This window comes from Geotrypetes seraphini, chromosome 12 (assembly GCF_902459505.1).
Source record: "Geotrypetes seraphini chromosome 12, aGeoSer1.1, whole genome shotgun sequence".
NCBI classification, from domain to species: domain Eukaryota; kingdom Metazoa; phylum Chordata; class Amphibia; order Gymnophiona; family Dermophiidae; genus Geotrypetes; species Geotrypetes seraphini.
Genome location: NC_047095.1, coordinates 6649131 through 6664645, shown reverse-complemented (window position 1 = coordinate 6664645; position 15515 = coordinate 6649131). Strand labels below are relative to the sequence as shown.

Below are 15515 nucleotides of genomic sequence, written 5' to 3'. Positions count from 1 at the left end.
CGCTGCTGAAGTCTCTGTGCGTTGATGCCTAGGGGAGGTGCCCCTCTCTGACTCGTCCTCCGACACACTCTCTCCCAACTCTCGCATGGACAAGCTGGAGGCCCTGTGCAAATGGCACAGGCCGCTTTTCTCTGGTACCATCTTCCAATCGCTTTTTAGATGGCATGAGCGCTCACAATGCAGTTCCAAAGCTCCGTTTGCTGAGAAAAGCGCTATTTTAAAGCCCTGCAAGGATGAGAGAAGATTATTTACTATCCAGGGTCCAAGCTAACACTCTGGTGACGTCACCAGAAGCCAACTACTGTACATGGTGAAGTTTAACCAGTAAAGTATTCCTGAGTAGTGGCACCATTTATGTTAAAGTGTGTGGCGCAGTGGTTGGATCTACAGCCTGAGCACCCTGGGGTTGTGGGTTCAAACCCCACGCTGCTCCTTGTGACCCTGGGCAAGTCACTTAATCCTCCATAGCCCCAGGTACGTTAGATAGATTGTGAGCCCACCAGGACAGATAGGGAAAATGCTTGAGTACCTGATTGTAAAAACCGCTTAGATAACCTTGATAGGCGGTATATAAAATCCTAATAAATTTGAAATTTGAAAATTTGAAATTTAAAGCCCTCTCTCCTAAATGTTTGTCTTTTACAGATAGCAGATATAAAAAAAAGTTTCTGCTTGGGATTTAATACTAGGATAAAAGAATGCTAAATTAGATAATCTCTCTAAGATATCTTTAGTCAAATGGTTCAAAGTTAGATTTCAGATCATTTGTAAAATACGAACTGGCAGCCAACAAAGGCCCCAAAGGCACAGGGGAATGCTAACTCACCATTTATAATCTCTAATTTGTTGGACTGCTACATTTTGGACTTGTGGAAATTAAAATTTTATTTTTTTCTAATAGGCTAGACATAGTGCCCATAATTATTTTCATGCTGGAGTTTCTGAGAAAGAAATACAAAAAGCTTTGTGTACTTGTACCTTCTTGTGCAATGCCTTTTTATTACTGAGCAAGAGCACTGATCACTAGTGCATGGTATGTTGATGACAAGAAAACTTCTAGATCCCAGAAGAAAGATAGGTTAAGAAAAAGATGAAGAAATACATCTGTCTGCTTGCTTTTCTAATTGACAGGGGCTGCTTCGAGGGGATTATGAAGTTGTGGTCAGCACAGGTGTCCTTGGACGAGGACTAGACTTGGTCAATGTCAAATTGGTTGTGAATTTTGATATGCCTTCTAGCATGGATGAATATGTGCATCAGGTACGGATCATAATAACATTATACAAAGACTTCAGTATGTTTTACTTAAATAAATCAATGCTGTGTTTACAGTTTCTCTTTCTGTTACGTCCCTTCCGGATTCCATACACTTGGGGTTCAGTCCCAACCTGCAATCCAGGAGTTGAAGAAGTCCAGTACTTTTCTGAGCACATGCTCCTCCCCCTTAGACTGAGAATTACAACTATATCCAGTTTCAATTTCTGCAAGCAATCTGTGCAGAAGTCTTTTGAATTGCTTTGCTTCTTTTTCTTAATTTTTCGCTTAAAGTTTGCTTTTTCGGTGGTTTCAGTGCCTTGAAACCCCTTTCTGGTGGTCCCCTGTCAGTGGAAATGATGCAATACCATGGAGCTGGACTGATACTTCATTGAGAAACTTCGGTAGATCTGTGAAGCCAGCCTGCTGTGTACTACCTTCTTGGACTCGGGGTTTGTTCCCCTGGGAGTTCGCTTGCCCGCTGACATTGTCACGGGTTTTAAGCATAGGCTGTAGGCATCCAGAGCAGAACTCCCCCCCCCCCCTTGGTTTCAGGGTGCAGGCTGCATTTCTCACCCCCCGATTGCGTGGAGAGGATCCATGGGGGTGGAGGTTACAGTTGGTATCCAGCCAACTGCCAGTTCCAAGATCTTCAATTTGGTTATATGGAACTGTTTCTGAGGCAGAAAATCCTTTTCCTCCTTTCATCTACTGTAAAAGGTACTAACAGGCTGGGTACTACTGAGACTGAGTAAAATCCGCTGTATTACAGGATACCTGGTGTGCAGGCCCTCCCTAGTTGGAGGAGTAGTGTTTAAGCATTCCCAGGATCACACAGTGGCTATTATTTTTTTTTTAATAAATTTGAAGTGGCGACTTCAAGGCGGCAGCAGCCTCCTTTGTGGTGCATGCTGGTCACGTGAGATTGCACAGGGTGTCCTCTGCAGAAGTGGATGTTTGTCCCCAGTTAGTGCTAGATGGGGTGGATTATGTGGCGAATGCCCTTTCTGATCTCTTTCAAGTTCTTACCGCTTATAAGGTATCTGCGTGCCGACATTTTTTAAACTTTTCTTGGGCTGGGGACACTGCCTCCAAGGCCACATTTCAGCAGTCTTCTTCTCAAGATGCCAATTTAAAATGTTTGGAAACTAGATTAGGTGGGATTGAAACTCAGTGTAATACATTGCAAGCTGTTTCACTATCTGCTGTAAAAGATTCTACATCATTGCATTTAAAAATGGAAATGTTAGAAAATATGCATCGGGGAAAGAATCTTCGCTTGGTTAATTTTCCAGTGACTCATTTGTTACTACCAGAAATATTATTAAGAAAATATTTTAAGGAGATACTGGGATTAGCCAATGCGGATAGCTTTCCAATAAATAACTGTTACTACATTCCCCAGAAGAAAAAGGAAACTGTACAGGATGTGGACCATCTGGTAACAGACGATGTTAATTTGACGGAGATCTTAGAAGACTCTCAAGATGTTATTCAGACTCGGTCCACAATGAGTCTAACATGTTCTAGTGAGACAGATAAAATGCTGTTAATGAAACTTGACTTTAAAAATAGACTGACCAAGTTCTGTGGGGATTTGGTTAGTATGTTTCCTGATGTCTCAAGAGCCACACAGTTTAGAAGAAAAAAATTTTTGAAATTAAGGACTAGAGTACTGGCACTTGAGGCATCATTTTATTTGCAGTTTCCTTGTAAATGTTTGGTTAAGATACAAGATACTGAGTTTGTCTTTTGGGACCCCATTCAATTGCAACAATTTCTGGTAGCTCGTGAACAGAAGTGAGTTGATTTTTCTTTTTTTTTTTCCTTCTCCTTTTTTGTTTCATTTATTGCCGAGAAAATAGGGTAGTAATGTCCAATATCCTAACTCAGGTGGGAATGATTTGGGTTTATTGAAACTCATCCCATTTCCTTGTTTTTCCTTAAACTTAGTTGATATAAGCAATATGATCCCCCTTTTAGTGGGCTTGTAAAGGATTGTTTATTTGTATTATTTGTTGTATTGGAAATTTTTCTGGAACCCTTTTTTCCTTGATATCTTTATGATATTGTAAATATATTAAACTTAAATTAAAAAAAAAAAAATCAAATTGTCAATCAATATCAATAAAATTGCATAACATTTACACCTAAAAAATTGCATAAAAATACATAAGAAATGAATATAAATACAGTCAAACCTCGGTTTGCGAGTAACGCGGTTTGCGAGTGATTTGCAAGACAAGCAAAATATTCTCGCAAATCTTGTCTCGCAAACTGAGCGTTGACTCAATTTGCGAGCACCCTCCCTCGAGAACTGGCATCGCTCCCCCCCCCGCCCGAACAGCATTCAATCTTATTTCCCATCTGGCACCGGCACGCAGCCCACAGGACATGCCGGTGCTGGTGAAAGAAGTTCTTGCCTCTTGCCTGGGCTTTGAGCATCTGTGCATGCTCAAGGCCTTCTGGTTCTCGCTCTGTCTGAGATTCTCAGTTCTCGTGGGGGGGGGAGGGGAGCAATGCCGGTTCTCGGGGGGGGGGGGGGTGGAGCAGCAGCGCTGGCCTCGGGGGGTGGGGATGGGTGGGAACGTATCAAGCGAGTTTCCCTTACTTCCTATGGGGAAACTCGCTTTGATATTTGAGTAATTTGGTTTACGAGCATGCTTCTGGAACGAATTATGCTCGTAAACCAAGGTTCCACTATATGAATAAGCATGATAAAAGAATACAAACATAATAAAATATCATAAAAAAGGATAATAAACGCAAAACATATATATCTCCATCCTTTTAAATAAAAACTAAAATGAAATGTAAAATGAACCATTAATCCAATCAATTTCTGAACTGAAAAATATTTAAAAGAAGATAATCATTGAGCCTATCTCTTAACAGAATTAGCTGTATCAGCGTCAAGAAAGTGTAATTCAAAGCATACACGATAGATGGCGCTCAAGCACTTCAAAATCAGATAACATACAGTACTGGGAATAGAGATGAAAAATAAAAGTAAAAATGATATAATACTAAAATGCTCAGAATACCTCCTTGGTGGCTAATGAAAAAAGGGCACTTTAGCTATAAAAGGGTACTGCATGAGTGCTATACCCATCAATGATATGAGAAAACTAAATTTAAAGGACAGCACCATTGCAGGAGAACCAAGGAAGAAAACCAGTGGCAAAGACAGAAAAAGTAAAAGGTAGCAGAATTGCAGGAGAACCAAGCAACAAAATTAGTGGCAACGATAGAAAAAAAAACTGGACCACTTTAGTATGAAAGAATGAAAGGCACAACGTGTTTGAACACTGGGAGCCAGCATGACATGCAATTTAAAAAACATTTCTAGAAAGCATTGAAACCCAAAACAATGGTGATTGCACTGCTGAACCATAAAAGACCAACATGGCTGAGAAGAAATAAACACATTAACCAAGACATTGAACAGGGATGTTAGCAGTTGGACTATCTCCTCACCTAAAATTTTGTAGAATTCGGCTCACAATCCATCCTCCCCGGGCGCTTTCATCAAAGGACTATGTGTTATGACCTAGTAGCCCTCCTCAGGTGTTATGGAGGCATTCAAACGTTCCTTGTCTGCTAGGGGCAACGGCATACTATCCAGATACAGAAAAGCCGGCATTCCTTCCTCCAGTAGAGGGCCATATAGCTTTTGGTAACAGTTATAAAATATTTCACATATACCCTGGTCCAAGGAAACTCTGACTCCACTGTCATTTTTCAACATCAGCACCCGCGTTGGGCCGGTCTTGGCTGCCACTAGGCAGGCCAAAAGATGTCCCCCTTTATTGCTAAATCTATATAGTCGATATTTATAATAAGCAAAAGATTTATGTGCTTTTTGATGAAGGAGGTCATTTAAAGCTACTTTTGGAGTTCCATTAACTCCTTCCAGTGGTCCAGCCTCTTTGAGCATCCATAGTGCTGCCTTGCCTTACAGATCAATTGGTCCAATCTCAGAATTTCCCTATCCCATGCTTTTCTCACATGACTATTATAACTTATGATTTCCCCTCTAAGGATCGCCCTGGCTGCCTCCCAAAAAATTATGGGGTCTCCCTCTGCATGGGAACTATGACTTTTATATTCTTTCTACCGAGACAAGAAGAGCTTCCAAAATCTGGCATCTCCATATAACGCTAAGGGGAATACCCATCTCTGGTTCCCTTGATTTGGCTGACCCCTGTCCATTGCATCCATACCCAAGCATGATTGGAAATTGTGTAGGTCCCAATATCCACCTCTTCAAGGAATCTAAACACATTTTTGGTGACCCACAAATAATCTATTTGGGATTGTGTACCATGTGCTCTAGAAATGTGAATGAAGTCACACCATACATTCACTAAATCCAAGGCTTCACTGAATTTGCGGAGTTCGTTAGCACCCACCACCCTCTCAGGGCCTGCACTACCCATACCATCCAGCATGGTATCCTGAATAGCATTGAAGTCTTCCCCAAAGACAAAGGGGCAGTGACTTAAAGTAATAGTTTATGTATCAAGATATTATAAAAGTCAGGATCACTTACATAAATGAACCCAAACTGACTTTCAATGCATTCCAAAAAGCAATAAAAACCGCCCTATTCGACAAATTCATTGACTAAAACAGACCACCCTTAAACTAAAACATACCCCCTGTAAACGCTATTCAAGCTCTGGAAGCTCCAATTTTCATGTATTCTTTACCCATGGAACTTAAATTAGTATGTAACTTTTCTTTTTTAGGCTCCTTATCATTCGCTGACTGTCCAGCCTTCTTTCAATGTGAACTGCCTAGAAGTCGCCTGACTATGGCGGTATAGAAAAATAAAGTTATTATTATTATTAGGGGTATAGATGCCACAGAACACCATTTCCTGCCTGGAAATTATCCCCCAACAGAGCACAAACCGCCCCCTAATCTTTATCCAAGACCTGTAATTTATCCACCAATCCTTTCTGAAATAATTTCATCACACCCCTCCTTTTAGTAGACGCAGAGGCAGCGACACATTCTCCCACCCACCACTGCTTCAGTTTGGCATGTTCAATGTCATTCAGAAGTGTTTCCTGCAACATCACCACATCTACCTTGTGGCACTGCAGTTGTAATATTTTAGATTGTTTAATGGGTGAATTAATCCCCCATGCAACAAAGTAGTAAACTTTTCAATCCAACATGTATAGAAAATTATACAGATATAAGGGACCTCATCCACCTTGGACACTAATTTTCTGTTTAAATGTCCTTATTGGGGTAATGTAATTCATCATTGGTCCAACAGAACTATATCTGTATTTTTTGTGCCTTTTTAAAAATTCATTTTGACATTACTTTTTTCTTTTTCTATTTTGTGTGTTAAAAAAGAGCAATCTAATCTAATCTAATCCTTAGGTTTGTATACCGCATCATCTCCATGTTCGTAGAGCTCGATGCGGTTTACAGTAGGAGAAATAGGAAGGAACTACAACAGAGGGTTAGAGGTAGAAGTGTGAAGAAAATTTAGAGGACTTGGGATGCCAAGATTGTGCGTATCCAAAATGAGCAAAAAAGACTAAAAAGAGCACTTAACTTGATATGCCCGATGATGACTCAACTGTTTCACGCTGTTCGTTTCCTCAGGGGCAGTACTTCTTAGTGTTCCTCACGCTTTCTAAAGGTACATCCATGGCTTCTTCCATACCGAGTGACTACTTCTGAGCCTTTCTTTGGCACAATGAAGTATAAGGAGATAGCTGCTTGAATTATTAAGATCACCATATCAAAACTGTTTAAAGGGAGATTTCATCCAACAATCTTGTGGATCCTGAAGAGCAGAGCCCCCTTTAGTGATGGCAGACACTATCCATCTATCACTGACGGCCATAAAGTCTCCTCATCCAAATCAGGGATAGGATACAGGTGCTGCAACTTTCCAAGTTTATTTATCACTTGATATACTATTTATAAAAACAAACAAACCTAGAGAGATCCAAGATGGCGATCTGAGAGCAGGACGCGCTGAGCTGCGTGTCCCAGGATCGCATTTGTTGGAACTTTTCTAGCAGTTTTCACTTACCGCGATGCCGAAGAGACAGGGCCGGAGTGCCGCTTCTGCCTCGCGGCGTCCTGGAGCCCCGGGTCTCGGGAACATACACGAACTCTTGCGGCGCATGCAGGAGGTCACAGCGATGTTGGATGGCGGCCCGCAGAGGACACAGGGAGGCGAACCCATTGTGGATGCTCCTGGGCCCGATACTACGCTGAGCCCCGACGTTAGGGCACCGCCCCCGCAGCACCAGACGACCAGCTCTCCCAGGGGCGGGGAAACCCCGGATTCACTGGTTTTCTCCTCTCCAGAGGCAAGGAAGGATTTACTGGAGAGCTCGGAGGTTGGAGCCCACCTTTCCAGGGCCCCCATGGAGATGTCTGGGGGAATACCATCTCAACATGAGGGGGAAGGACAGAAGACACCCCTCGAAGGACTTCAGGACGGTGAGCACTTTACACTTACACAAACTCCAATTGTACTGATTAAACCTGCAGAAGTGACTTTAGACTCTATTTGGGACTTAATGGCTGGTTTTGTTAAAAATATTACTCCTACATTTCATCAAATTGAAGGGAAAATTAAGGAACACGATAAGGAATTGAAGAACTTAAGAGAAGAAACGAATACTTCTAACTCATCTATTCAAAAAATAGAAAAAGAAATTGAATCATCGAAACAAATTCAAGAGACCTTAGTTAAAGACAATATTAACCTAAGGAAGAAGATTGAAATGCTTGAGAACAACTCACGTAGCAATAATTTAAGGTTAATTAACTTTCCAAGACTCGAGTTAGTAACACCTAGAGATATGCTTAAGAGATATCTAGTGGAGAATTTAGAGATACCCGAGGATTCATTACCACCATTTTCAAGGGTTTATTATTTGCCTGATAAAGAACAAAATCAATAACCAAAAGTTAAATCTTCAGATCAAGAATCCTTAAACATTTCACAGATTTTAGAAACATCTGAGAAGGATTTAGCACCACCAGCCACTATGATTATTACTTTAGCTTTGCCAATTGATAAAACATGGTTGTTAAAACTTTACTTTAAAAATAGACAAAAAAGCTTTCTTGGTTATAAAATACAAATGTTCCCAGATTTGGCACGGGAGACGCAAAGGCGCCGCTGTGAATTTCTTCTTTTGAAACCTGGGGTTTTATCTTTGGGGGCAACTTTTTATTTGAGACACCCGTGTAAGTGTATTGTATATTACCGTACTTTTAAATATGTGTTTTTCGAACCATCACAACTGACCAACTTCGTGGCTATGCCTCGTCTGAATGTTAACAATCTTTGAGCCCTATAATTTGGATATTGTGACCCCATCTCAATGCTATAGCTCTCAGTTTCTTGTTATTATTATTGTTTTTCTATATAATCTCGCCAAGTTTCTTTAATTCTTGGATCTTAATTTGTGGACTTGAGCATAAATAGTATATTTGTTAACTTAGGAATTATATTACTATTGTATTTGATATCCATTCTATTCTTGCTTTCTGTACAAGTGTAATACTTGAAATTTAAGTTGAAAATAATAAAAATTAATAAAAAAAAAAAAACAACAAACCTAAACAATTGTATACAATTGTATAATATGCTTAAATAGAAATAAAACAGGGGGTGGGGGGGAATCATACAGTGTCATTTGAAAGGAAAAATAAAATTTGAAAGCGGCAACGACTGCTTCCTTCACGGCACGTGCCTGTCATTCCAGATTGTGCGGTGCGTCCTCTGCGGCCATATCTGCCTGTCCTCCACTGGTAGTGGATGGTGTAGATTATGTAGCAGACGCCCTTTATGATCTCATTCGAGTTCTTAGTAAGGTCTCTGCTTATGCAATGTCTACACGCTGGACTCTTTGGATCCATTATTGGGCTGGGGATTCTGCCTCGAAGGCCACCTTGAGCAGACTTCCTTTTAAAGGTCAGCTTCTTTTTGGTAAAGATCTAATGACCAGTGTTGCCGACTGCTGCCCTAAGTCTCTCCCTGTGAATAGGTCTCCTCAGTCAGTGGGAGGGGATCGTAGTAATTTTCATTCCTCCCGCAGATTTCGTCAGAGCTCCACGGGATCTTCCTCTCAGAGATAGTCCCAGTCAGAATTTTCAGAAATGCTGTATGGAGAGATTTCCATTTTTCCTTTCTTTGTGTTTAGGTGGGGAGTTCTAGCGTTCCTTTCTGGGCAGTGGCATCTGGTCAACTGCTTTAGCTGGTAAACCGTAGACCAGGGTTGTCCAACCTTTTGGCTTCCCTGGGCCGCATTGGCCGAAAAAATTGTTTCTGGGGCCGCACAAATGCGCAAACACTGCAGCAAGACAGAGGAGGGAGCCGGCAAGACAGTAAACATCCAGGGGCAGCAGAGGAAAACACTGCATCACCCTTGACCAGGGCCGCACAAAATACTTCATGGGGCCGCAGGTTGGACACCCCTGCCGTAGACACTGGAATAGGTATATTATTCTTCTATTTCCTCCAAAGACAAAGAAAAATAGTAAAAATAATATGTGTTAGGCAATTTTGTCTTCCTGCTTGGCTATTTGAGGACTGATTTCAGGGAGACTGAACAGCCCACTTATGCTATTCTCAGAATTCAGTTCTCAATCTCTACCTGCTGGCAGAGGAGTGTGAACCTATCCATCTATGCCAGTCTGGAAGGACTAAAAGAAAGAAAATTAGCAGGTAAAATCTAATTTCTCCTTACTTTACCTCTCCAAGAGGGAACTCAGAACTTCTTATCTGTTTGACTACATCTTGCATCTGTCTTAGCTTACCATATGAGAAGCTTCATATATTTAAAATCATCTTTGAGGACCCCACCTCCAGCATGGGATTTGAACATTATTCAAACATTAGTCAAATTCATGATCACAAACTCGCCTCCTGATACAGACATAGGGGACTCCTTTTGCCCAGTAATAGAGGAGGGTCTTGACAAAATACTAAGAGACCTTTGACCAACTACCTACTCTTTAAGAACATAAGAAAAGACATACTGAGTTATAACAATCTAGCCCAGTATCCTGTTCCTAATAGTGGCCAATCCAGTTCACAAGTACCTGGCAGAAACCCAAATAGTAGCAACATTCCATGCTACAGATCCCAGGGCAAGCAGTGGCTTCCCTCATGTTTGCTTCAATAGCAGACTATGGACTTGTCTTCCAGGAACTTGTCCAAACTTTTTTTTAAACCCAGATACATTAAATGCTGTTTTTACTTCCTCTGGCAATGAGTTCCAGAGCTGGATTCTCCATCAACATTATATTTGACAATTTGGCTAGCATTAATTGGTATTGTATTTGACCACCAAAATGGGCCCCCTCAGCCAAACAAAGCTGGCTTCGGTTGTAAAATGTCACCCCCTGAGGAGATTCGGAGGGGCATGCCTTTCAACAAGTAGCAATAATTGGTACTGCATTTGAGCACCTTGTATGTCTCTTGTAGGGATGAATTTTGTACATTCTGGTCAATTGAAATTAATTTAATTAGATACAAAAATTAGGACATTAATATTCCACAATTTCTTCAGATTTGAACAGGAACATCAGTGACCTGGTGTATAATGTCAAAGAAAATGACATTTTTTTTAATATTTCAGGTTGGAAGAGCAGGAAGGTTGGGCCACAATGGAACTGCAATTACATTTGTGAACAAGAACAACAGGAAGCTTTTCTGGGATATTGTAAAACGAGTCCAACCAACAGGCTCCCTTCTTCCACCACAACTGCTAAATTCTCCTTACCTCTATGAACAGCAAAAGAAAGAGGCAAAATCTAAGCATTCACACAATACCCTGGTAACGGGAGATAATCTCATGGCCATCATCAAGAAACACGACAAAAGTGCTTCTCACAAGTGACATTTTCTGATTTATACTGTATATTACAGTGCCTGAACTTAGAAAATGTATTTGTCAATTTGATTGTGGAATCAAATCTGTATTTATGTTTTTTGAATTTGGAAGCTTCATTAAATAATATGTAATGTGATTCAACACTGGTTTTAATGTGCTTCTATAAGTATTAAACAATGCCTGCAACACTGGAGGAGCGGGTCAAAATTTATTCTGAGTTATAACCTGCATTGTGAATCCTCACACAGAAAGAACCCATACTTCCCAGTAACATGTCCGTTTTTCATAATACACAACTTCAATATTCACAAACCTCTCTTGCAAAACTGTCTTACCAATTGGCAGAAAGCTTGATATGACCCATGTCACTATGCAATCATCCTCATTACAGGGCAGAAGTTCCCGTGGTTTTTATGGAGCACAAGTCCTTGTGAGGATGATTGCATAGTGACATGGGTCATATTAAGCTTTCTGCTAATTGGTCACTGGATGTTAAATGTGGTTGGAACATGTTCAGTTGTAGTCATTTTTCTTGATCTCCTGACGAAGCCACGGGCAAAATGGGCCCCGTTGAGATCACAATTGTGAAGTTTCATTGCTTTTTGAAGCTGAGTTCCACACTTATAATGTTTACAGAATATTTATTGTTTTAACATGATAAGATTTTTGCATTAAAGTTAGAGGTGCTGATTGACCAGTGATTGATAAATTAATCTCCCGAATGGATCAGCTTAGGCTGCCCTATAGTGAGTTGGGGAATTAATATCTGAGGTCTCACCACAAATGAGTTTTATATTTTGAATGAAAGCTCAACCGTACCACTCTTTTCAGTATTAATGAATTATTTATGATCTTTGGTAATAGTTATTTCATCCCACATTTTTGTTGTTTATCATTTTTTATTTTTCAGTGGGGTTTTTTGTCTTTCTTGATTTTGTGTTTAATGTGCTTCTGCCATGAATAAAATCATTTTAATTCCATGAGTTACACCTGGTGGAATTCTGCACATGCAGAATTTGCATAGAATTCCTCACTCCTACAGAACACACATACCATGCAGAAATAGAAGTTGCTTATCTGTAACAGTAGTTCTCTATAGAAAAAGGGATCTTAAAGCCACACAAATGGTTGACGTCATGGTATGACAGCCCCAACTGGTAGTAAAAAGCACAGAATTTTCTAGATTAATATCTCTGCCTGCATCCTCTCTTCCCGCCTACTGTATTAATAGTTAAATTAACACGCTCCTCCTCAGTTCTCTGTATAGCTGCGATAACCGGGTGGGTGGGTGAGATCTATAGGATCCCTTTGAGGAAGACAGTGGATCAGGACCATGATCTTTCCACCAGAGCCAGCAGGGTAAAGTCAGTGAAGTTTATTTCAGTTTCCCTATTTTATGTTTGAACTGAAATAAACTTCACTGACTTTACCCTGCTGGCTCTGGTGGAAAGATCATGGTCCTGACCCACAGTCATTTGTACTACGCTCATGGGTCTGATTCCTGTTGGACTCCTTGTGACATGTAGGAGGATCCCTTTATCCACAGAGAGCTACTGTTACAAGTAAGTAACGTCTATTTCTTCCTTGACAGGGGATCCTATCAGATAATATAAATGGTGATGCTCTAGCTACAAGGTAACAGATTAATGCCAAACACAATCATTATATCTTCATAAAGAAATAGACTGTTACTTGCGTTGAAGGAGGAGGAAGTTGTCACCTTACAACAAAGTGTGAAGGATTGCTTTCCCAAAGTTGGAATTAGTCATAGAATCTTCATACAAACATTAGTGCTTAGTAAATGTATGCATTGAAATCCAAATTACCGCTAAACAAATCTCTTATAGAGGGGATTTCTGGAGGAAGGCAGCTGTGGATGCCATGGCTCTCAGTGCATGAGCTGTGATGTAAGGGATTGATGTAGAGTCTGAATGCCCTTGCAAAGTATAGCAGAAATGAATACAGTGTGCAATCCATGTCAATAAAGTCCACACACATATTGGGATCAGTCTTTTGGACACCACAATTATAGTTTTATACATGTCACATGTTTTTATGATTTTTTTTGTTTCTAATAAATTTCTGCATCCTGTACATTTCCCTGCAGTTTTGCCTTGGTTTTCTGCTTCGTATTTTTACTGCAGTGTCTGTTGGTTTGTTTTGCTTTTGGATACATAATAGTACTTCTATGAGTGTTGGAGCCTTTACTGCAGCGACCGGTAATAAAAAAACAACAACCCTAACGTGGCTTGATAAGAGGGCCTTACTGCCTGCAAAAATATAGAAAATCAGCACAGCACTCTCTTAAATACAGCAATATCTTACAATTTACTTGCCCTGGAAACCACTTACAGATACACACATTAACTATATATTTCAAAATGGCGCTCATTCTTAAAGATGCAATGGGCATTTCACACTTCTATTTCACTGTTTCATAGGAAATGTTTTACCTCGAACAGATGCCCGCACAATATCTAATTCAAAATCATTCAGAAAACCAATATGCTGATGGTGAACTAAAAAAATATCAGAAACACATTCTTTGTAAAAATATATGCCAATCAGTTACAATGTTCAATTCCACGGCTCAAAACCCTTTTACTTCTTGATGCTGTACATCATTTCAATCCCCAAAGACTTTCCCTCCAATTGTTGAAATAGACTTCATTCTTCATCAGAAAATATTTTTGAAGTTCTTCCCAAGTGATTTTCCACTCTGAACATACTCAAATTGTCAATGCTAAACACAGAAGAAGCAAAAGCAAAAATCTGTGTTCATTTTTACAAAACCATCCAGTCCATTATTCAGATCCATAGGCTCCAAACTGTTTAACTTAAAAATCAATTACTTCTCTTGTTGCTGTAATTTCTTCATTTTGTTGCCTCTATGCATAAGTGAAGGTTCAATTTCCAAGACAAATGACCAGATACGAGTACAAATATAAATAAGCATGGTAAAGGTTTTTACAAAAGCATGGTAGAGGTTTCTACTGCGGGCCGGTAAGGTAAATGCTCCAGTGCTCATAGAATTCCTATGAGCGTCTGAGCACTTATCTCGCTGACCCACAATAGAAACCACTACTGTGGCTTTGTAAAAGGAGCTCTAAATGAGGTAAATATGGAAATGGCAAACCTAAGCCTAAATGGATGATAATGAAGCTGTATCAAAAATATGCACATTTAACAGCACTGCAGAGCAATCATATAACAGATATAAATATCAGTACAATACAAACAATACCATAAGAGAGAGCATGGAAGAACATTCAAATAACACAAATATAATGAGGGCACCTAATAAGCACACATTAGAACATTCAAATAACAAATATGATGCTAATGCTTAGTTTGTCCAAATTTCCAACTGACTCAATAAAAGCAGAGTGGGAAGAAACTGATGATTTAAAACAGAAACACCCCCCCAAACTATTTTTAACATTTAATTTTATTATTTTTAATAGAATTTTAACATTTTCATATAACATTCACCGAATAACAATGTAATTCACAGATACCATCATGGGAGGGAGCAATCCAGCTCAAGGGATTTAAAAAGCTTCCTATTAATTGATGCTTTTGACTATTGAATCTGTTATATTTTTCTCATTGACCTCCTCAGGTCCTTTTGTTTTTCTCCCATATACGTTCTTTCCTGTACTTATTGTAGTTCTCTCCCCTCTCCTGCTCGTTCTTAGCACATTTTGTTTTGGGTTTTGTGCTTCTCGTTGATGTTTTTAATTTTTTACCTTTATTTTACTATTGTAAAACGCTTAGTATCTGATATGCATTCAATCAAATTTACAATAAACTTGGAAACCTCCTCACTCACTTTTTGTATTGGTGCTGCCCCGCCGCTCCCCCTCCCCCAATCCTGCACAGCTCCCATAGGGCCGGCCAGGCAACTAGCTTCCTCCTCCCCAAAACACCTATCTTCTAGTCAGCTCTCCTCACCTCCGGCGACTTACCCCCAAGGATGGTGCACAAGGGAGCAATATCTAATCTCTCTTGCCCCATGGCTGTTTTCTTTATAATGGTGCTGCTAACCCCTAGTGGCAGTCTTGCAATATTACTGCTAAGGTGTTAAAAAAAATGTCATATGAGAGAGCTGATGGAGCAGGGAGCAAGTGGGGATCACTCCTGCCCCCATTAATCCCGTGACCCATCTCCTCTCACCCCCTAGCTCTCCCATCGTACTCACTTCCCAGACTCCTACTATTCTTTTCTATCTTTTATCTATTTCCCATTTCTGTTCTCTGTACTCCTTGTTCTCCTTTCATTCAACTCCTTGACACCCCCTAAAGGTCCCTACCAGCCAGCGAGAGTATGATATGGCAGGGGCTGGGGGGCATAGAAAATTATTGGCTTCCC

The 15515-nt window shown here is 40.2% G+C and overlaps 1 protein-coding gene across 2 annotated transcripts in view; it reads left to right on the top strand.

The window, feature by feature from the left end:
* Window positions 1–11337, top strand: part of DDX59 (DEAD-box helicase 59) — a 48403-nt gene extending 37066 nt beyond the window's left edge. Inside the window, exons 6-7 of one of the 2 annotated variants that reach the window (XM_033915958.1) lie at window positions 1132–1260; window positions 10890–11337. In XM_033915958.1, the coding sequence (XP_033771849.1) occupies window positions 1132–1260; window positions 10890–11150 (390 nt within the window). In that variant the 3' untranslated portion in view covers window positions 11151–11337. The remainder of the gene's footprint in view (window positions 1–1131; window positions 1261–10889) is intronic. The other variant, XM_033915959.1, reaches the window with a different exon arrangement.
* Window positions 11338–15515: the final 4178 nt, after the last annotated feature.